This window comes from Hyla sarda, chromosome 9 (genome assembly GCF_029499605.1).
Source record: "Hyla sarda isolate aHylSar1 chromosome 9, aHylSar1.hap1, whole genome shotgun sequence".
NCBI classification, from domain to species: domain Eukaryota; kingdom Metazoa; phylum Chordata; class Amphibia; order Anura; family Hylidae; genus Hyla; species Hyla sarda.
Genome location: NC_079197.1, coordinates 149,256,766 through 149,281,266, shown reverse-complemented (window position 1 = coordinate 149,281,266; position 24,501 = coordinate 149,256,766). Strand labels below are relative to the sequence as shown.

At 45.4% G+C, this 24,501-nt stretch overlaps 1 protein-coding gene across 2 annotated transcripts in view; it reads left to right on the top strand.

The window, feature by feature from the left end:
- Positions 1–3,274, top strand: part of PPP1R14A (protein phosphatase 1 regulatory inhibitor subunit 14A) — a 42,964-nt gene extending 39,690 nt beyond the window's left edge. Inside the window, exons 4-5 of one of the 2 annotated variants that reach the window (XR_008847646.1) lie at positions 724–3,075; positions 3,138–3,260. Coding sequence is in view for 1 of the 2 variants with exons in the window: in XM_056538438.1 (XP_056394413.1) it covers positions 724–834 (111 nt within the window). In the remaining variant the exon portion in view is untranslated. Of the gene's footprint in view, positions 1–723 lie in introns of both variants that reach the window. The other variant, XM_056538438.1, reaches the window with a different exon arrangement.
- The last annotated feature ends 21,227 nt before the right edge of the window (positions 3,275–24,501 follow it).

Below are 24,501 nucleotides of genomic sequence, written 5' to 3'. Positions count from 1 at the left end.
TCTTTAGTACTGAAATGATCACTTGTTTCCACTGGACATTTTTTCTATTTTTTGGAACTGGCTTAGGTCTAAATTTTCCAATTAAATCTTGACAAAAACAGTAGAATCGGAAAGAAAAATCCAGTCGGTGAAATCACTTCAGATATTGGACAATTGTCTAGTAGACTTGGTAGACACCTGCTTCATGGTTAAAGGATAAGTCCAGATGTAACAACTTATCCCCTATCCCCAGCAGTCGGTCCCCTGCAATCTCCCGAATGGCACCCCGGATCTCGGCATGAATGTGCCGTGTCAACCACCGCACGAAGCGGCACCCGACACGCCCCCTCCATGCAGCTCTATTGGAGAGCCAGAGCGCTGATTTTGGCAATCTCCGGCTCTGCCATAGAACTGCATGAAGCGGGCGTGTTGGGTGCCGCTTCATGCTGTGGTCGAAAAGGCTCGTTTCATGCAGTGAGCCAGGGCACCATGTGGAAGATCGGGGGGACCCCAGCGGTCAGACTCCCCGCGATCTAACACTTACCCCCTATCCTTAGGATAAGTTGGTACATCCCGGAGTTCTCCTTTTAAGACAGTCTATCTTAAGTCATAAAAGGGAACGTTCTTGGCTCCTATATATAATTTACCAAATCTTTCAATAAATCAAATAGTTGCAATGACCATTTATGGATTCCCCTACAAAACAGTTTGATATAACCTGTACCCTTGTTGACTGTTTTTTAGGCATTTATTCGAGATCTTCTGTTCAAGTTAAAGGGACTTCAGAAACAGACTCTCATAAGAAAGAATGGTTTGGAGATCAACAGCGAAGAGCAGATTCGGGAACATGCGTGAACAACAAATATTGTTGTCTTATAGGAAGGGGTAAAGTTTAGCAAGCACAAGACAACTCTACAAGTTCAAGATGGATAGATGAAAAGACAACATAACCATGAAAGTCATGGTTAGGCAGCATTTGGTGTGTCCCACATCCTCGCACCTCATTATTCCAAAAATGTCACGATGCAACGGGTCTGATACCTGAGATACGGTATAATGGCGGCATGTCTCCTCCTTCTACATAATCCATTCTACTAGAAAGCACAGTATGCCTGATTTCTACAACAAAAACAGTATTGCTCCTCAAGGCCACCATCCTGAGCATGGAGAGAACTAGATCTATAAAGCTCAATTATTAAGTGTTCCTTTCCTTTTGTAGACTGTGCGTATGACATCACGAAAAGAAACAGTGATGTCTCCAATTGGTAATTTGATTTCTCATAAACTTTTTAAGAGGGAAAAAAATGACATTGCATTCTATGTACGTAGCTCCTGTTCCTTGGTTACCAGATTATATTAGGACATCTATTGCGTACTTTAATAGTAATATACTAGAAGGTGCAACATGCCTCTTGCTCACTGAAATGTAATACATTGCTGGCTCACTAACACTTTTTGTGAACCATTTAGTGCATCTTGGTCAATCACCTGGGGGGACACATACTTTTCAATAGGGCATGCTGTAGAGGCCTTAATATTAAGAGACCATTCTAGTTATGGACCAATTCTAACTATATCAATCACATTCATTTTTATTGCTGGCCATTCACGAGAGAGTTTCCAGCTAAACTCAGACCGACAGCTATTTCTGCCTGCAACATACACTCTTGTCAGTACTTACATGTCTATTACTATGGAGAGTGAGAGGGATAAGCTGCTACAATAAGGACAGTCAGTAGCCCCCATACAAATGAGCTCATTGGCCAATTCTACTAATATCTGTTGAGTTGTCAAATTTTTCCTTCAGGTGTATGGCTCCAGCTACTTGTTTATAATGCTCTGTTCGGGCTGTGTTTAAAGCATTTTGCCTGAGGTGTTTGAGAAGGAAAATCCCTGGATATAGAGTTGTAGACCTGGGCAGATAGCTGATAAAAGTTATTTGCAAAGCTATAAAATCGTGTTTACCTTCCAAGCTTGAGGGGGTACTCCACCCCAAGACATCTTATCCCCTATCGAGATCGCGGGGGGACCCCAGACATCCAGTTCACTCCATGCCAGATGACTGGCGATGCGGGATGGAGGCTCGTGACGTCACGGCTATGCCCTCTCAATGCAAGTCTATGGAAGGGGGCGTGACGGCCGTCACGCCCCCTCCCATAGACTTGCATTGAAGGATTGTGGCAAAGACGTCACAACCAGGGCGTGACCGTGATGTCACATGCCTCTGGCGCTGCACCCAATGCTCTAAACGAACGCTGGGTGCAGTAAGGAGATTGCGGGGTCCCCAGCGACAAGACCCCAGTGATCAGGGATAAGATCTCTAGGGGCAAAGTACCTCTTTGAGAGTTGTAGAGGTCAGGCTGAGCTACAGTATACACACCTGCTCCCTCACTGCCCTGTATGATTAATGTACAGGGCTGATTGCAAAGTTCTAAAATCATGTTTTCCTTCCAAGCTCAAGAGTTGTAGAGGCCGGGCTGAGCTGCAGCGTGTACACCACCTCCTTCCCTGCCTTGTATGATTGATGTACAGGGAAGTGGCATGCATGCTGAAGCTCAGCACAGCCTCAACTCTTGAGCTTAGAGGAAAAACTATATTTCACTTCTTTGCAAAAAATCAGCTACCTGCCCATGTCTGCAGCTCTGAGCTGGATAATAGAGATATGATGGAGAGCTAACAAATTAGCTTTAAAAAATGTAGTGTATACCAAGAAATACTGGCCAGGCACAAGCCAATAGCACACAATGTTTGGCCTCAGTCAGGTAAACAGAGGGCCTATATAGATTTGTTTTGCATATGCGTCAGCTTTCACTAAACATGCACTGCAGAACAATGTGAAGATGGTAAATTGTAACTCTTCAAGCCACCATTGGAGGAGCCATCAGGTATACCGTTTAGCTGCAGATTACACTGTTGCTTCCTTTAACCGCTTTTTTTAGTGTTTTTATGAAATTTTGTGAATGTGTCGCTTTGTATTTATCCCTGGATTTATTTTTAATGTTTCAACAGTGTTTGCAGTGGAGCCATTTTGTAGACTATATAAGATGTTTTAACTATTCCATAGAGAAACATAAAAAAAGAACAAGATTTGATAAAGTCCTTAAAGGGGTACTCGGCCCTTAGACATCTTATCCCCTATCCAAAGGATAGGGGATAAGATGTCTGATCGCGGGGCTCCCTCCACTGGGGACCCCCGCGATCTCCCTGCTGCACCCGGTGTTTGTTTAGGGTGTTGGGTGCAACACCGGAGGCTCGTGACGTCACGCCCCGCTCGTGTAGTCACGGCTACGCCCGATTTAATGCAAGTCTATGGGAGGGGGCGTGACTGCTGTCACGCCCCCTCCCATAGCCTTGCATTAAACGGGCATAGCCGTGACTACACGAGCGGGGCGTGACAGTGACATCCCGAGCCTCCGCGCCGCATCGTCAACCATCCGGCACGGAGCGAAGTTCACTCCGTGCATGTCTGGGGTGCCGCAGGCGAGACCCTTTGGATGGGGGGATAAGATGTCTAGGAGCGGAGTACCCCTTTTAAGGCTGATAAATTGCACTAGCAATCCTAAAAATCTTATAGGTATCAGAGATCAAAAGCTACATACATAGGCCGGCATTTATTATTGTAGGTGCAAGTGAAGCATTTTTTTACACCTTTTTTTTTGTGTGCTGGTAATGTGTAGGAGCGCCAAATGTATTATATGGTCACAGAGCATTTGATACATTTTGTGTAGGTCACATTTTCCGAAATGTCACTCTTCACATACACCAAAAAGCTAAGTCAGGACTGGTGTAGTTTTAGAGACTTTTCAGTGGTTTTGTGCCTTTTTAACAAAAAAGGCACAGTTCATAAAACCCTTCCATATCATGTGTATTGCCAAAATCAGTGGATTTCAACTCAATATCAGCAGAAATGTGTAAACCAAAAGGCAAAAAAAAAAGGTGCAAAAAAAGAACACTTGCGCCAAATATAGACTGAAAAAAAGGGTAAACACAATGATAAATTCTGGCCAAAGTGTCTATATTTAAAGGGGTTGAACACAATCTTTTTTTGTTAGAAGGGACCCTGAAGCAGCAGGGACCTTTATCGATCGCCTGTAAATTGTTTGCGATCCTGGTAGCAAGTGTTTCCCTACAGCGCTATCACTGGAGAAATGATGCATTACACAGTACCTATTAAAATCAATGGGCTACCTAGATTATTAAATGGACATTATAGGTCCTCCAAAGAACAGAACACTCTTTTGTAGCCATTCTCCACTCTGACTAGTAGATCAGGGTCCTCAATGGGATACCTACTTCTATATGGTTTATCCGGGTTTTCTAGATCTCTTTAAGTACAAATATCAGTGTTTCTCATATTTTAATGTGACCATTTCATAAACCGATCATATGCCCCAATATCTATAAATGCTCCAGAATTTGTGAGGTGCGATGACTTTTTCACTTCCCAAAATTTTGTACAGCTGGCTAGTCAACTTGTGTAATATTGGAGCTTCCATATACGTATTTATACACATTTGTTACCTTTTTAATATAAGCATTAACATAGATGCCGTGCTTTTACTTCAATGTTAATAAAATGTTTTACGTTAAATTTGTGGTTTACTGTCATAAAAAAAAAACTTAGTTTATGATCAGATTATGCGGAGTTTATCGGTACATAGGAGGTGTTGCTTTGTATGTGTCCGCTGCCTGGACCAACACGAAACATTATCTGTGTTCAAATGATTTATCTGAAATGGAAACTGCATGGTTACTTGTTCGAAATAGGAGTCCTTCAGATCTAGATGGCGGGGGAACCTTATTGGGAAGCAGCCCTTTGGGGGTTGGCACAATATTTAGTATTATCCCTCCCATTTCCAGCAGAGGCAAAGCTATAGGTCAGGCAAAGGCAACCTTCGGCACTGCAGATGTTTTGGACTACATCGCCCATGATGCTCTTTCAGCCAAAATGCTGCCAAAGCATCATGGGAAATGTAGTACAAAACATCTGCAGTGCCGAAGGTTGCCTGTGCCTGCTATAGGAGGTACAGGAGGAGGTGTCATACAAAGATTCTGGTAACTAATAGGGCTCAATGGCCCTTCTGCACATTAGAACTCATTGCTATAAATGGAATATGGTAGGTGGGGGGGGGGGTCTATTTGTATTGAGGAGGACAAACTGTTATTAATATATTATGACACACTGGTGTAAATAAAATACTTTAAAGGGGTACTCTAGCTATCCACAGGATAGGGAATAGGTATCTAATTGCAGGGGGGTCCTACCTCTGGGACCCCCATGATCGCCAGAACAGGGCCCTTTATCTCCCCACTGCATGGAGCGCAGGGTCAGCATGAACTTCATGCATTCTTTATGGGAGTATCTCTGACCCTTCCATATAGAATGCATGGAGCGCATGTCAACCCTGCTCCATGCAGTGAGGCGATTCGGTGTGTGTCCCCCCACACACACACAATCAAAATCTTATCCCCTAGCCTACGGGTAGGGGATAAGTGTTTTAAAGGGGTATTCCAGTAAAAAAGTTTTTTTTTTTTTTTCATATCAACTGGCTCTAGAAAGTTAAACAGATTTGCAAATTACTTTTATTTAAAAAAAGCTTCATCCTACCAGTACTTATCAGCTGCTGAAGTTGAGTTGTTCCTTTTTCTGTCTGACCACAGTGCTCTCTGCTAAACACCTCTGTCTGTCTCAGGAACTGCCAGAGCAGGATAGGCTTGCTATGGGGATTTGCTCCTACTCTGGACAATCCCTGACATGGAGAGCACTGTGGTCAGACAGAAAAAAAACAATTCAACTTCAGCAGCTAAGTACTGGTAGGATTAAGATTTTTTTTTTTTAAATAGAAGTAATCTACAATGCTCAAAAATAAAGGGAACACAACGATAACACATCCTAGATCTGAATGAACTAATCGTATGAAATACTTTCGTCTTTAAATAGTTGAATGTTCTGACAACAAAATCACTCAACAATTATCAATGGAAATCAAATTTATCAACCCATGTGGGTCTGGATATGGAGTCACACTCAAAATCACAGTGGAAACCCACACTACAGGCTGATCCAACTTTATGTAATGTCCTTAATATAAGTCACAATGAGGCTCAGTAGTGTGTGTGGCCTCCACGTGCCCGTATGACCTCTTTACAAGGCCTGGGCATGATCCTGATGAGGTGGCAGATGGTCTCCTGAGGGATGTCATCCCAGACCTGGACTAAAGCATCCGCCAACTCCTGGACAGTCTGTGGTGCAACATGGCGTTGGTGGATGGAGCGAGACATGATGTCCCAGATGTGCTCAATCGGATTCAGGTCTGGGGAATGGGCGGGCCAGTCCATAACATCAATGCCTTCCTCTTGCAGGAACTGCTGACACACTCCAGCCACAGGAGGTCTAGCATTGTCTTGCATTAGGAGGAACCCAGGGCCAACCGCACCAGCATATGGTCTCACAAGGTGTCTGAGGATCTCATCTCGGTACCTAATGGCAGTCAGGCTACCTCTGGCAAGCACATGGAGGACTGTGCGGCCCCCCAAAGAAATGCCACCCCACACCATTACTGACCCACTGCCAAACCAGTCATGCTGGACGATGTTGCAGGCAGCAGAACGTTCTCCACGGCGTCTCCAGACTGTGTCACGTCTGTCACATGTGCTCAGTGTGAACCTGCTTTAATCTGTGAAGAGCACAGGGTGCCAGTGACGAATTTTCCAATCTTGATGTTCTCTGGCAAATGCCAAATGTCCTGCACGGTGTTGGGCTGTAAGTACAACCCCCCACCTGTGGACATTGGGCCCTCATACCACTCTCATGGAGTCTGTTTCTGACTGTCTGAGTGGACACATGCACATTTATGGCCTGCTGGAGGTCATTTTGCTGGGCTCTGGCAGTGCTCCTTCTGCTCCTCCTTGCACAAAGGCGGAGGTAGCGGTCCTGCTGCTGGGTTGTTGCCCTCCTACGGCCTCCTCCACATCTCCTGATGTACTGGCCTGTCTCCTGGTAGCGCCTCCATGCTCTGGACACTATGCTGACAGACACAGCCAACCTTCTTTCCACAGATCGTATTGATGTGCCATCACGGATGAACTGCACTACCTGAGCCACTTGTGTGGGTTGTAGACTCCGTCTCATGCTACCACTAGAGTGAAAGCACCACCAGCATTCAAAAGTGACCAAAACATCAGCCAGGAACCATATGAACTGAGAAGTGGTCTGTGGTCACCACCTGCAGAACCACTCCTTTATTGGGGGTGTCACAACAGCATGAGTGGACAGTGTGATTTCAGAGAAGTGTCATTGACTTGGAGTTACATTGCGTTAAGTGTTCCCTTTTATTTTTTTGAGCAGTGTACAAATCTTTTTAACTTTCTGGATCCAATTGATATGAAAAATAAAAAAAAGTTTTTCACTGGAATACCCCTTTAAATGCTGGAGTACCCCTATATGAGGCGACAGGCCTCTCACCGGTGAGGCCAGAACACACTGCTTTCTGCTGATGAGGTGGCAACACCCCAAATTGGTTGTCTGCAGATAGGGCCACTTACCTTCTGGGGAGACTTCTGGCTTGGCATTAAAGGGGTACTCCACTGCTCAGCGTTTGGAACAAACTGTTCCGAATGCTGGAACCGGCGCCGGGAGCTCGTGAAATCATAGCCCCGCCCCCTCATGATGCCACGCCCTGCCCTCTCTGCAAGTCTATGGGAGGGGGCGTGACGTCACAAGCTCCCGGCGCCGGCTCCAGCGTTCGGAACAGTTTTGTTTCAAGCGCTGAGCAGCGGAGTACCCCTTTAAATCCCAATCAGTTTTTGAGACTCTGTAACTGGAGCTAAAGCTGATGTTTAGAGAATGCTACCTGTGAAGGTGGAGTGATAGAACTGCTTTGCATATTCATATATATGTAATATAATTTCCTCATACATGTGCCTGCAGGTCCAGGGGGCAGAGGCCTTTCCAGAATTCTGCCACTGCTTCAAAATGTCTTTTATTTATTTATTTATTCTTATTTTTTTTTTTATTTCAAGCACTTTTTAAACAAAGACATCCAAACATCCAACATGTCAAACATATTATTATCACCAAGTCTTCCTGGCCAATCCTATACTCTGGTGCTTCTCTCCCCTAGAAAGAAAGACAAGGGCGCCTCTATCTTCTTGTTTGCCCCTCTTACGTTTTTTGCACGCTCACTTTTTCAAACAGACCCAAAGAAAAGAAAAAAAAAAATCATTACTTAGCAGTAAAATACTCTTATACACCCTTTTCTGTCTCCTTCCTAATTTACCCCCCTCCCCTATTTCTCCCTCTCTCTCTCCTCCTTTCCCCTCCTCCACTCCCCCGGCGCTCGCAATAGCGCAACATAACTTCCTGACTCTTGAAATTGAACCCAATTACTCCAGGCACAAAAAAATTCAGTATTAGTATTTTGTCTACCTGACCGTAAGTTTTCCATTAAAAACACCTCATTAACTCTCTTGTTTCCACAATAACGGGATGCAATTCCTAGCTGCCATAATTAAGTACCCTAACAGAGAGTTTTTGTATTGTTTTAGGGATATGTTCGTATGTTGCAACAAAAAGACAACAGGAGCATAAGCGATTTCCTGGCCTTTCCTAGTTAATTCATGTACTTTCTCCCAAAAAATTCTTAGTTTCGGGCATAGCCAAAAGATGTAAAGGAGATCTCCCTTACCCTCCCCACGTCTCCAGCATTTACCTTCAGCCTTGGGATCCTCTTGGTCTCGCATTATTCCTGGGACCCTGTACCACCTCGGCACTATCTTATAGTTTCCTCTTGCAGGCGCACGCTTACTGCTGCTGCTGTCAATGTAAAGATCTTACGCCACTGTTCCTCCTCTATCTGCATTCCCAGGTCCCGTTCCCACTTCTCCATAAATGACAACCGCTGATCTCCATAGAGTGAAAGCCACATTTTATAAATCTTATACAAAGCGCGTTTCACGGGTTCCTCTGAACAACATAATCCGTCCAAATGTGTTGCATTTTCTAAATAATAGTCAGGGCGAATTATTTACCTAAATAGTGCCTCAGTTGTACACTTCTCTAATACCACAATGGCGATTGGTCCGATATTCCCAATTCTACTACCCGTTCCTCTTGTGTACCAACTCTTCTCAATTGACCCACTCTAAACTCCCCCCCCCCCCCCCCCATCAATCCACTGCCTAAATGAAGGATCTTCTACACTTGAGGGAAACTTCGGGTTTCCAATAATCGGGGTCAATATAGAATTATGCAGCAGCATCTCCCTCGTCACCCTTGCTTCATCCCAAATGGCCAATGTGGCCCCTATCATAGGATGTTCTCGCACTTCTTTCAGATCTGTTCTTCGGCACCATGGTAAACACTGCAGTGGTACTAATGTTGCCGCTTGTTCTACTGCCACCCACAATTTTGTATCAAAATTCATACACCAATCCACTACCCAAACTAAATGAGCTGCTATATAGTACCCCTTTAGCTCCGGCAGTCCAACCACCCCTCTCTCTTTCGGGCGGCACAGTGTTTCTCTCTTCAGTCTCGCTTTTAGTTGACCCCATACACATTTCTGTTGCATGGTTGCCCGGGTTCTAAAATAGGCCTGTGGTACTTTCAGCGGGACACATGGAAAGATATACAAAATCCGAGGTAAAATCGTCATTTTAAATAAAGCACACCTCCCAAACCATGAAAACAACCCTGATGACCATTTTCACGCTGACTCTGAATTTTCTTTAATAATGGGGCATAATTAAGTTTATCCAATAATCCTAGGTCGGCAGGAATCCATATTCCCAGCACTTTAAGTTAAAATGGGGAACACAGGCAATTAAACACTGACTGTAAATGCTTTAGTTCTCCCTTCCCCACGGTAATAGTGAGTGCTTCTGATTTACCTGGATAACCTAGTATATTTTATCAAATTCCCCCATTATTATAGGTAGTGTCACCTGCGGTTTTAAAACATAGAACGTCAGATCATCTGCATAAGCCGCCACCTTATGTTTAATTCCCCGTATCTCCAGTCCCTCCACATCTCTGTTTACTCTGATCTTACGCAAAAAGGACTCCAAGACCAAGCTAAAAATGAGAGAAGGCAGGGGACACTCCTGTCTCGTCCCATTTCTAATCTCCACGTCCCTGGATAATATTCCGTTAACTCTAACTCTCGCTGATGGAGTCTGATACAGTCCGAAAGTCCAGCTCAGGAAATTCTTTTCTAATCCCACATAAGTTAGAGTCTCCTCCATGTAAATCCAGTTCACCCAGTCAAACGCCTTTTTGTCATCTATAGCCAATAACCTCAACGGTATTTTCTTCGACCGGGCGAACTGGATCACATTCAAAGTTCTAATGATATTGTCTCTTGCCTCCCTTTTCTCAATAAAACCCACTTGATCATAGTATACAATTCTTCCCAAGCACCTAGATAGCCTTCTAGCCAATATCTTTGAAAATAGCTTTAAATCAATATTTAAAGGGTACCTCTCATCAAAAAAACTTTTGATATATTATAGATTAATGTATGCAGAATAACTTTACAATTGCATGTTATTAAAAAATATGCTTCTTTCTATTTATTTTTCCACTTTGAAGAAATGACCACTAGGGGTCTCCCTACCAGTCCTGGCAGCAAGCATTTCAGACTCATGCTGGAGTCCTAAACACTACGAGCTGCCAGTCTGCTTTGTTCACAAAGGAGAACACTCAGAGCTGCCAGCCTGCTTTGTTCACAGCCTGTTTGGCTGTGAACAAAGCAGGCTGGCAGCTCTGAGTGTTTAGGACTCCAGCATGAGTCAGAAATGCTTGCTGACAGGACTGATCGGGAAAAATACAATAGAAAGAAGCCTATTTTTCATTAACATGCTATTGGAAAGTTATTCAACATTCATTAATCTAAAATACATCAAAAGTTTATTTGATGAGAGGTACCCTTTAACAAAGAAATAGACCTATAGCTCGTGCATTGTGAAGCATCTTTACCTTCCTTTAATATCACAGTTATATGGGCTCTAGTTGTATCCTTCGGTAATGCATGCCCTTGGGCCAATGAATGAAATCCCTTAAGGAAAAAGGCATTCAGTATTTCTTTCAGGCATTTAAGGCAAATCTATATTTATTGGAATTTTCAATATAGAAAACATAACAACAAGTAAGAACAGTGGTAATGCACAATCAGCAACTAAGACGTCTGCAAACATAGGAAGCAAATATCGGACACGCAGGTCCGGCATCAAAGATCTACACAACTACATGTTCAACCATAGCACAATAGCGTACAATATGCAAAGAGAATAACCAAGAAAAACAAAACGAAAAGAAAGAGAAGAAGAGAAAAAAAAAAAAAGAGGACAGGATGCAAACAAGTGAAGACAAGGACGAACAGGGGGCGACAAAACACAGGTAGACTAACGCAGGGAGAAAGGGGGGAATACGCAGGCAAAGACAGGCCGGGGGGGGGGGGAGGGGGCAGGAGGGGTTACGGCAAGGATGAGAAGAGGGATCTAAAGAAAGAGGCTGAAGCCTCTCACGCAAGCCAACGAGTTAGGCCTGTGGACTCCCTGAAGGAGTCCCATGGGTGCCACACACTGAAAAACAGAGCGTGGCTATTCCTATCATATGCCACTAGTTCCTCCATTCTTCCAGATTTATTAAGCACCTCCACATACTCCAATTTGGAGGGAGGGGAGGGAGACTTCTAATGGCGCGGGATCACGGTCCGAGCGGCACTAAGGAAATGCCGTAGGAGACCTCCTTTGGCAAGAGGAATGGAGGAAGCATAGAGTGACAGGAGGGCCGGGGAGGGAACAACACTATCCACACAGATTCGATTATACAGGTCAAAGACAGATGCCCAGAATGGATGGATAAGAGCACAGTCCCACCATATATGAAGGTAAGAACCAACTTCACCATTACAGCGCCAACACGTGTCGGGCACCGTCGGGAACATCGCATGGATCCGATCCGGACATCTGTACTACCTGGAGAGAACCTTAAAATTACTTTCCTGAGATCGGGAAGAGAGAGAAGTCTTATGAGTGAGCACAAACCTCTTAGAAAGACCCTCCTCCGAAAACGAGACCCCCCAAGTCCACTTCCCACTTGGAAATATATGAAGGCTTTGATCTCAGTCTCCGCTCCCGCTCGCAGTGCCCCGTAGATCTAAGAAATAGGATGAGAAGGAGGGCGAGATAACACACACAACTGCTCTAAAAAAGTAAGACGTTTATGGATCTGGTCTTTAGGGTTAAGTGAGGAGTAAAACAGACACAATCTCCTGTACAGTAACCAATCACATGAAGGTGAGGGGGGGCGGCGACGATGCCCGAGTCCGTGAGCACCTGCCGTAGACGTGGCAGTGAGCTCACCTGGAGCCCCAGTAGAGAATGAATGCTGCGGGGTTCAGCGAACTGGGGATTACTAAATAGGGGAGTCAATTCAGGCATTTATAATAGCCTAAAGAAAACCCATCGGGTCCCGGAGACTTCCCTTCTTGCAGTGAACTTATGGGCTGATTTAATTCTTCTTCTGAAATAGCCTTTTCTAACTCCTCCTGAACTTGCTATATATGACCTCACTTTGGCTCGAAATTCGTCCCCCCCCAGTCATGGGATTATGCACATCAATGTAATATAGCTCCTCATAAAAACTTCTAAAAGTCTCTGTTATCTCTGTTGTGCGATATGAAATATTCTGAGTTTTGGTTTGTATTTTTTCCATAAATGTTCTTGATCTTTGTGCCTTTGCTGCCACAGCTACAGCCCTCCCTATTTTATTGCTATAGTCGTACGTGGGACTCTTACAATTTTTAAGTTCTTTTTTGCTTCATCAAAAAGAACATGTCTAATTTCTTCTCTTTTTTTTTTCTCTACTTAAATTTTCAGTGCTGCGTCTGACCGTCCTTTATACTCGGTCTCCAACTCTCTTAATTCTTGCATTAACCTATAACATTTTTGAGTTTTTTCCTCTTTTTAGTGGGGCTCCATGTTTCACTAATATGCCTCTAGCTACAAATGTATGTGCCTCCCATACTACTCCTGGGTCTATCTCTGCTAGATCATTACCGTATTTTTCGACGTATAAGACGCTCCGGCATATAAGACGCACCCAATTTTAAAGGAGGAAAATCTAGAAAAAAAAGATTCTGAACCAAATGCAATGTAAAGTATAGGACAGTGATCTTCAACCTGCGGACCTCCAGATGTTGCAAAACTACAACTCCCAGCATGCCCGGACAGCCGTTGGCTGTCCGGGCATGCCTGGAGTTGTAGTTTTGCAACATCTGGAGGTCCGCAGGTTGAAGACCACTGGTATAGTAGGTAATACTCACGTGTCCCCACCGCTCTGGACCCGTCACCGCTGCCCTAGATGTCACCCTCCATCGCTGTCACCGCATCCCTGGGGTGTCCCCGTCACTCCGGAACATCTCTGCTGCCCGGGTTCCTCGCTCTCCGTCGCCGCCATCACGTCACTACGCACACCGCTCCTATTGGATGACGGCATGCGCGACAACATGATGACGACGAAGGAGAGCACTGGCCATGCAGGGGATCCCGGCACGGAGCAGACACCAAGGAGGCAGGTAAGGTCCCTCCCGGTGTCCTGGAAGCTGTTCGGGACGCCACGATTTCACCGCGGCGGTCCCGAACAGCCCGACTGAACAGCCGGGTTAGTATCACTCTCGCTTCAGATGCGGCGGTCAGCTTTGATCGCCGTGTTCGAAGGGTTAATACAGGGCATCACCGCGATCGGTTTTGTCCTGTATTAGCAGCGGGTCCCGGCCGTTGATGCCGCAGGGACTGCCGCGATATGACAGGGTTTTAATGTGTATTTGTTGTATAAGACGCACCAACTCCCCCCCCCCCCCCCCCCCCCCAGTTTTGGGGAAGAAAAAGTGCGTCTTACACGGCGAAAAATACGGTAATCTCAAAATATTCTTTTACCTGAACTTTCAGCTCAGCAACTGTTACATCATCCTGCAATAACAGGGGATTTAATTTCCAACTCCACTGTCTTGCGGAAATTTGAGGCATCGTTATTGGTATTTTTACAAGTGCACGATCTGAAAAAAATTTGAAGCTGCCTGTAACAGTTCCTCATCCCTCTGTTTTATAAAAAAAAATCAATCCTGGAAAATGAATCATGCATTGATGAATACCAAGAATAAACCCTCTCTTTGGGATGTAGAATGTGCCAGGCGTCCACCAATTGACAGTCATGTATAGTCCTTTTGCAACGCTGGATTGCCGCTGCGCTCCTATATGACATTCCACTTGAGGTGTCCACCTGTGGGTCAAGTACAAAATTAAAGTCCCCTCCCAAAATTTAAATCCCCTCGGTGAAATCCTCCAACTTATCCAATGTCTCATGCAATACTAACCCCTGTTTAATATTTGGGAGATATATTGATGCCAAGGTTACCTTCTGCAAAGCCATTGTCCCTTTTGCGAAAAAATAGATACTACTATCTACGTGAGTCCTAGGAATATTCTGTGATATCAAAATGCTAGTACCTTTTGCTTTGGGATTGTCAGTATGGCTGTGGTAAGCAATTGGGAAATTTTTATTTGTGAGATCAAACTTATGTGTTGGTAAATAATGTGTTTCTTCGTGAAATGCTATATCCAAGCCTTCTGACCTCAATAAATTACTCAATATCGAAAGTTTACCCACGTACTGCAGGCCTCCCACGTTAAGCGAGCCCACCATCCATTTTCCAACTTTCTTTGTCCCCATTTTCAACCCCCCTCCGATCTTCCACCACACACAAAAAAACGTACTTAAATGAAGAAGGAAAGGAGGAGAGAACCACCCACCCTTCAAATTAACCCAAACCCACCCCGATACAAAACAAACAAAAAAAATCCCCCCCCCCCCAACACAACGTCGGCGACTGCCTATTTCCCAATGCTCTAGTACTAAAACCGCGTAGGATAAAATTACCTGTGCAGAAATAAACAAAACCCTAGGGCCCAGTTAAGGGTAAATGGGAACAAGAAAAACAAAAAAATCTAAATATTAGGAGTGTGGAAAATCATGAATGTGAGCCGGCTCCACAACAGCTCCAGTACCCTTATTCTCTACCAATTTTATTAACCAAAACCCGCTAGCGTTATTGGGTAGGGAAATGACAGCAACCAGGGGAAGAGAGCAAAACATTTTTTTTTTTTTATTTTAATATCGTTACTACTACCTTCCCCTACTCTTCTCACTCTATTCCCTCTACCCACCACCTCGTGTAACCCCCTATTTCCCTGTCACGCTGCCGGCTGGCAGGTAGTGGATCCTCTGTGCCAGAGAGGGATTGGCGTGGACCGTGCTAGTGGACCGGTTCTAAGCCACTACTGGTTTTCACCAGAGCCCGCCGCAAAGCGGGATGGTCTTGCTGCGGCGGTAGTGACCAGGTCGTATCCACTAGCAACGGCTCACCTCTCTGGCTGCTGAAGATAGGCGCGGTACAAGGGAGTAGGCAAAAGCAAGGTCGGACGTAGCAGAAGGTCGGGGCAGGCAGCAAGGATCGTAGTCAGGGGCAACGGCAGAAGGTCTGGAAACACAGGCAAGGAACACACAAGGAACGCTTTCACTGGCACTAAGGCAACAAGATCCGGCAAGGGAGTGCAGGGGAAGTGAGGTGATATAGGGAAGTGCACAGGTGAACACACTGATTGGAACCACTGCGCCAATCAGCGGCGCAGTGGCCCTTTAAATCGCAGAGACCCGGCGCGCGCGCGCCCTAGGGAGCGGGGCCGCGCGCGCCGGGACAGAACAGACGGAGAGCGAGTCAGGTAGGGGAGCCGGGGTGCGCATCGCGAGCGGGCGCTACCCGCATCGCGAATCGCATCCCGGCTGGCAGCGGAATCGCAGCGCCCCGGGTCAGAGGACGTGACCGGAGCGCTGCCGCGGGGAGAGTGAAGCGAGCGCTCCGGGGAGGAGCGGGGACCCGGAGCGCTCGGCGTAACAGTACCCCCCCCCTTGGGTCTCCCCCTCTTCTTAGAGCCTGAGAACCTGAGGAGCAGACTTTTGTCTAGGATGTTGTCCTCAGGTTCCCAGGATCTCTCTTCAGGACCACAACCCTCCCAGTCCACTAAAAAAAAATTTTTCCCTCTGACCTTTTTGGCAGCTAAAATTTCTTTGACCGAGAAGATGTCCGAGGAGCCGGAAACAGGAGTGGGAGGAACAGATTTGGGAGAAAAACGGTTGAGGATGAGTGGTTTGAGAAGAGAGACGTGAAAGGCATTAGGGATACGAAGAGAGGGAGGAAGAAGAAGTTTATAAGAGACAGGATTAATTTGACACAAAATTTTGAAAGGACCAAGATAGCGTGGTCCCAACTTGTAGCTAGGGACACGGAAGCGGACATATTTAGCGGAGAGCCATACCTTGTCTCCAGGGGAAAAAACGGGGGGAGCTCTTCTTTTCTTATCCGCGAACTTCTTCATGCGTGATGAAGCCTGTAAGAGAGAATTTTGGGTCTCTCTCCATATGATGGAAAGGTCACGAGAAATTTCATCCACAGCGGGCAGACCAGAGGGCAAGGGAGTAGGGAGGGGGGGAAGAGGGTGACGGCCGTACACCACGAAAAATGGGGATTTGGAGGAAGACTCAGAGACCCTGAAGTTATACGAGAATTCGGCCCATGGGAGGAGATCTGCCCAGTCATCCTGGCGGGAGGAAACAAAATGTCGCAAATAATCACCCAAGATCTGGTTAATCCTTTCTACTTGTCCATTGGACTGGGGATGATATGCAGAAGAAAAATTTAATTTAATCTTGAGTTGTTTACAGAGAGCCCTCCAGAATTTAGACACGAATTGGACGCCTCTATCCGAGACAATCTGCGTAGGCAACCCGTGAAGACGAAAAATGTGTACAAAAAATTGTTTAGCCAACTGAGGCGCAGAAGGAAGACCAGGAAGAGGGATGAAATGTGCCATTTTGGAGAATCGATCAACGACCACCCAAATAACAGTGTTGCCACGGGAAGGGGGTAAATCAGTAATAAAATCCATACCAATCAGAGACCAAGGCTGTTCGGGGACAGGCAGAGGATGAAGAAAACCAGCGGGCTTCTGGCGAGGAGTCTTATCCCGGGCACAGATAGTGCAGGCTCGCACAAAGTCCACAACATCCGTCTCCAGAGTCGGCCACCAATAGAAGCGGGAGATGAGTTGCACAGATTTCTTGATACCCGCATGACCTGCGAGATGGGAGGAGTGACCCCATTTGAGGATTCCGAGGCGTTGGCGAGGGGAAACAAAGGTCTTTCCTGGAGGAGTCTGCCTGATGGAGGCAGGAGAAGTGGAGATCAGGCAGTCAGGTGGAATGATGTGTTGCGGAGAGAGTTCAACTTCTGAGGCATCCGAGGAACGAGAGAGAGCATCGGCCCTAATGTTCTTATCGGCAGGACGAAAGTGAATCTCAAAATTAAATCGGGCAAAGAACAGAGACCACCGGGCCTGGCGAGGATTCAGCCGTTGGGCAGACTGGAGGTAGGAGAGGTTCTTGTGGTCGGTGTAGATAATAACAGGAGAACTTGATCCCTCCAGCAGATGCCTCCATTCCTCTAGTGCTAATTTAATGGCTAGAAGCTCTCGATCCCCGATGGAGTAGTTCCTCTCCGCTGGAGAGAAGGTCCTAGAGAAAAAACCACAAGTGACAGCATGCCCGGAAGAATTTTTTTGTAGAAGAACAGCTCCAGCTCCCACTGAGGAGGCATCAACCTCCAATAGGAAGGGTTTGGAAGGGTCAGGTCTGGAGAGGACGGGAGCCGAAGAAAAGGCAGACTTGAGTCGTTTAAAGGCGTCTTCTGCTTGAGGGGGCCAGGACTTGGGATCAGCATTTTTTTTGGTTAAAGCCACGATAGGAGCCACAAAGGTAGAAAAATGTGGAATAAATTGCCTGTAATAATTGGCGAACCCCAAAAAGCGTTGGATAGCACGGAGTCCGGAGGGGCGTGGCCAATCTAAGACGGCAGAGAGTTTGTCTGGATCCATCTGTAGTCCCTGGCCAGAGACCAAATATCCTAGAAAAGGAAGAGATTGGCATTCAAACAGACATTTCTCAATTTTGGCATAGAGTTGGTTGACACGAAGTCTCTGAAGAACCATACGGACATGCTGGCGGTGTTCTTCTAGATTGGCAGAAAAAATTAGGATATCGTCCAGATATACAACAACACAGGAGTATAACAGATCACGAAAAATTTCATTGACAAAGTCTTGGAAGACGGCAGGGGCGTTGCACAGTCCAAAGGGCATGACCAGATACTCAAAGTGTCCATCTCTGGTGTTAAATGCCGTTTTCCACTCATCCCCCTCTCTGATGCGGATGAGGTTATAGGCGCCTCTTAAGTCCAATTTAGTGAAGATGTGGGCACCTTGGAGGCGATCAAAGAGTTCAGAGATGAGGGGTAAGGGGTAGCGGTTCTTAACCGTGATTTTATTAAGACCGCGGTAGTCAATGCATGGACGTAGGGAGCCATCTTTTTTGGACACAAAGAAAAATCCGGCTCCGGCAGGAGAGGAGGATTTACGGATAAAGCCCTTTTTTAGATTCTCCTGGACGTATTCGGACATGGCAAGAGTCTCTGGGGCAGAGAGAGGGATTGGCGTGGACCGTGCTAGTGGACCGGTTCTAAGCCACTACTGGTTTTCACCAGAGCCCGCCGCAAAGCGGGATGGTCTTGCTGCGGCGGTAGTGACCAGGTCGTATCCACTAGCAACGGCTCACCTCTCTGGCTGCTGAAGATAGGCGCGGTACAAGGGAGTAGGCAAAAGCAAGGTCGGACGTAGCAGAAGGTCGGGGCAGGCAGCAAGGATCGTAGTCAGGGGCAACGGCAGAAGGTCTGGAAACACAGGCAAGGAACACACAAGGAACGCTTTCACTGGCACTAAGGCAACAAGATCCGGCAAGGGAGTGCAGGGGAAGTGAGGTGATATAGGGAAGTGCACAGGTGAACACACTGATTGGAACCACTGCGCCAATCAGCGGCGCAGTGGCCCTTTAAATCGCAGAGACCCGGCGCGCGCGCGCCCTAGGGAGCGGGGCCGCGCGCGCCGGGACAGAACAGACGGAGAGCGAGTCAGGTAGGGGGGCCGGGGTGCGCATCGCGAGCGGGCGCTACCCGCATCGCGAATCGCATCCCGGCTGGCAGCGGAATCGCAGCGCCCCGGGTCAGAGGACGTGACCGGAGCGCTGCCGCGGGGAGAGTGAAGCGAGCGCTCCGGGGAGGAGCGGGGACCCGGAGCGCTCGGCGTAACATTCCCCTATTCCCCCCCCCCCCCTATTACATTGCTCTTCCAATTGACTATCTCTCTTAACTCTTGCGACAGGGAGAAAACATTTCACTTTCTTTCACCATTAACATAAAGCTCCTCCCCACTACTACGGTCACTGAATCCCCGCATTCTCCCTTTGCCCGCCCGCATATGAGTCCCAATCCAGCCACTTCATCACTTCCACCGGGTCAATGTTAAGGAAGTCCAATAAGTCAGGTAATTCTTCATGTCTATGCAAAAAAAACAGTTTCAGAGTTCTGTTTCCCCACCAGATGGAACGGATGGCCCCATCGGTAAACTGCTCCAGCTACTTTAATTTTCCCCAATAACGGGTAAAAAATACGTCTCATTTGTAAGGTACGAGCTGAAAAGTCTGAAAAAAGCCGCATCTTCGCCCCCTCAAACTCAATGATGTCCTTCTGCCTTGTAGCCTGCATGATCATATCCTTGTCTAGAAAGTAACGTAGACGGCATATCACATCTCGGTGACGTTGAGGTTCTCTATTTCCATAACATGCAACTCTGTGTATTCTATCAATTAGGAATGTTGCCTCAGCTGGACGGCCTGTTGCTATGTTAAAAATGTCAGTCACACGCCTTTGTAAGTCGTCTCGCTGATACAACTCAACCTTATATTATTCTGTCATTTTTAGATGGTAGCGCTTGTATCAATGCTCGTATCATATTAAGCTCGGAATATGCCCCACTTTGAACACGTACATCCAATGTCTCTCCCCGGGCACCTTCATCCCTATTACACAATATTATCCTCTCTCTTCTGACCCCGACTTCTTCATTTGTTCTCTCAAGATTCCATAAATCATTCTCAGTCTCCATGGGTCCCACATATGTCCTATTTGGCTCTTGGGCTTTTTTTTTTTTAGGTTTTTGATAAAAAATCGGATTCCTCAAAACCTGACTAAACTGTATCAAAGCGTGTGTACAAAGTTTTATCTGTATACGGTTGAAAACTGTATACGGTTTGAAAAGTGATGTCTGGTTGCATACGTTTTGAACTTTTCACTCCATTCTGAATAAAGTTTCACTTGTTTGATTGAAATTCCAAGAAAAAAAACTGTGCAAAGTCAAAAACCGTATGGTAAAAACTGGATGGAACCATACACACATACAGTTCTGTACGGTTCCCATTGACTCCCATGTTAACCCCTTAATTAAGGACTCAGGGTTTTTCAGTTTTTGCACTTTCGTTTTTTCCTCTTTACCTTTTAAAAATCATAACCCTTTCAATTTTCCACCTAAAAATCCATATTATGGCTTATTTTTTGCGTCACCAATTCTACTTTGCAGTGATTTTAGTGTTTTTACCCAAAAATTCACAGCGAAACGGAAAAAAAAATCATTGTGCGACAAAATAGAAGAAAAACCGCCATTTTGTAACTTTTGGGGGCTTCCGCTACTACGCAGTGCATATTGCGGTAAAAATGACACCTTATCTTTATTCTGTAGGTCCATACGGTTACAATGATACCCTACTTATATAGGTTTGATTTTGTCGTACTTCTGGAAAAAATCATAATTACATGCAGGAAAATTTATACGTTTAAAAATGTCATCTTCTGACCCCTATAACTTTTTTATTTTTCAACGTAGAGGGCGGTATGAGGACTCATTTTTTGCGCCGTGATCTGAAGTTTTTATCGGTATGATTTTTGTTTTGATCGGACTTTTTGATCACTTGTTATTCATTTTTTAATGGTAAAAAAAGTGACCAAAAATACGCTTTTTTTGACTTTGGAATTTTTTTGCGCGTACGCCATTGACCGTACGGCTTAATTAATGATATATTTTTATAGTTCGGACATTTACGCACGCGGTGATACCACATATGTTTATTTTTATTTTTTTACACTGTTTTATTTATTTTTTTATGGGAAAAGGGGGTGATTCAAACTTTTATTAGGGAAGGGGTTAAATGACCTTTATTAACACTTTTTTTAAACTTTTTTTTTGCAGTGTTATAGGTCCCATAGGGACCTATAACACTGCATACACTGATCTCCTATGTTGATCATTGGCGTGTATTAACACGCCTGTGATCAGTGTTATCGGCGCTTGACTGCTCCTGCCTGGATCTCAGGCACGGATCAGTCATTCGTCGATCGGACACCGAGGAGGCAGGTAAGGGCCCTCCCGGTGTCCGATCAGCTGCTCGGGACGCCGCGATTTCACCGCGGCGGTCCCGAACAGCCCGACTGAGCAGCCGGGTCACTTTCACTTTCACTTTAGAAGCGGCGGCCAGCTTTGACCGCCGCTTCTAAAGGGTTAATACCGCACATCGCCGCGATCGGCGATGTGTGGTATTAGCCGCGGGTCCCGGCCGTTGACGAGTGCCGGGACCGACGCGATATGATGCGGGATCGCGGCGCCATCCCGCTTCATATCGCGGGAGCCGGCGCAGGACGTAAATATACGTCCTGGGTCGTTAAGGGGTTAAAAAAAACGTATACGGGTCAATACGGTTTTTCACCTGGACCAAAAACCGTGGTAGGCCACGGTTTTCTGTCCAGAAAAAAAAAAGTTAAAAACCGTGTGGTGTGAAAAACGGAGACAACCGTATGCAATATGGTGCATACGGTTTTGAATGGAAAGTCTATGGGCACGGTTTTCTGTACAGTTGCATACGTTTTTTTTTTGTTTGTTTTTTTTAAAACCGTATCCAAAAACTGTATAGAAAATGGTGGTGTGAACCCACCCTAAGAACTGTCAGTGAAGGATTGATGGCAGTGATCAGTCCTGGAGAATGCCTGTTAATAATAATCCTGTACATGGCTTAGATACAGAGGTGTCCATATTTGGCCATGACATGAAACTATGTAAGATCAACACAGAACAGGACTGGAACATCCTACAAAAGTGTTAGACAAACGTAGAGAGAAGAAATATGAGCTTTGTTTTAAACCCCAGCGCTCATTCCTCAATCTGAATCTTCAAGCAAATACTGACAAATCTTCTTCTGGTCCCTGTACAATCCTCCTGGTCCCTGTACAGTCCTTGTATTTTTAAAAACTCTTATTTAAAGGGGTACTCCGGTGGAAAACTTTATTCATTTATTTATTCATTTATTTTATCAACTGGTGCAAGAAAGTAAAACAGATTTGTAAATGACTTCTATTAAAAAATCTTAATCCTTCCAGTACTTATTAGCTGCTGAATACTATAGAGCAGTGGTCTCCAACCTGCGGACCTCCAGATGTTGCAAAACTACAACTCCCAGCATGCCCGGACAGCCGTTGGCTGTCCGGGCATGCTGGGAGTTGTAGTTTTGCAACATCTGGAGGTCCGCAGGTTGAAGACCACTGCTATAGAGGAAATTATTTTCTTTTTGGAACACAGTGCTCTCTGCTGACATCACGAGCACTGTGCTCTCTGCTGACCTCTGCTGTCCATTTTAGGAACTGTCCAGAGCAGTATGTGTTTGCTATTTGGATTTTCTTCTTCAACAGAGAGCACTGTGGTCATGTTGTCAGCCGAGAGCACTGTGTTTCAAAAAGAAAAGAATTTCCTCTGTAGTATTCAGCAGATAATAAGTACTGGAAGGATTAAGATTTATATATATATATATATATATATATATATATATATATATATATATGTGTGTGTGTAATTTACAAATCTGTTTAACTTTCTGGCACCAGTTGATTAAAAAAAAAGAAAAAGTTTTCCACCAGAGTACCCCTTTAAGAGATGAATGTTGAATTATCATCTACTATATGCCAACCATGAGTCTGTCCCCCATGTCAGAAAGCTTCTGCAAAAGGTAGTAAATGATAATGATGGTGTGCATAGAAGTGTTTTGGGAAAGTGAATAAAGATAAATAATACTGGGGGTTTAAAATCCCCCCCCCCCCCCCCTTGCACGTTGGGTATCCTACCTACAAAAGTGGACACAATTGTTGGCCTCTTCCTTTAAACACAGAAAAACCTACAATGCTCCTGAAATACCAAATAATTATAACAGTTTACTGAAATTTGGTTCAAGAGAATCGTTTTAAAAAACAAAATAGCTCTTGCCATTGGGTTTGTCGCCTCCTCGCTGGCTCGCGTAGGCGGGAAATCTGGGGTCGCATTCTCTCACATCCAATACTTAGGTATTAAGATTGGGAAAACGCCTGATTCCCTATATTCCCTTAATTACCCTCCTGTCTAAAATAGTTTCTGAATTGCGCAAATGGGAGAATCTTCAATCAACTTTCATTGGACGCTGCCATCTCCTGAAGATGGTCCGCTCCCCCACATTGTTATACCCCCTACAAACCCTTCCAATCCTAATCCGAAATGATCATGTTAAACGCCTCAATTGAGCGGTTACTTCTTTTATTTGGCAGGGTAAGCGTCCTTGCAAATCTCTGCAAAAATTGATGTTGTGCAAGGCTGAAGGTGGCCTTAACCTACCCAATGTGAGGGGCTATAACTTTTAGGAATGTAATTGATTTTATAGTTCCTCTTTCTATTCCAATGTGTTAATAGAACAGGGCCTGGCAGCTCAGTGGGATTTAGTAACCCTTCTTCATACTGCTTACTCGAAACTGCCCCCCATGATCAAACAATCAGTCTTGTTGCACGACACTATAATTTCTTGGAAGGAGATGCAAAAGACTTTTGGCCTCCCCTTTCTCCCCTCCAAGAGGATGCCCTAACGTCATCATCCTGATGTGGTGAGCTGGGGTGTTGCAACAGTGTAGCAGGGTCCGGTGGTATTAACCCTGTGGGGTAAGGTGTTATTAACCCCTGATTTGTCGTGACGCCAGGATGTGGTTGTATTCTGTATAAGGCCCTGCCGACAACCAACCCAGAAACGGCAGGCAATAAAGGAATGTCCACAGCGGGAATTGTGTAAATAACTGGAACTTTTACTAAAACTTCTTATGGAACAGTCTTTACAGTTATGCAGTTTCTTTCAAGGCAACCGGGATGCAGGATACCTCACAGGTTTGCAGGGACTTGGAGTATTGAGATTATTTATGCAGGCCACTATGCTACTAATTGTATACTTGAGTTGAGTAGTAGTCACTAGAATTGTAAATAGAGCTTGATAACTCACGATTTGAAGTGGCTGCAGGTACCTTAGGCTTTGGCCTAGATGAGGTGAATTTAGTAGTATATGCTGAGATTGCGCTTTTTTAGTGTCCAGCAGGAAGAGAGAGAATTTAGAGACTACAGCCCCTTTTAGACCAGGGGGGCTGGACTAAAGCCCATTGGTTGCAAAGCCTGTAGGTCCTGTACCCA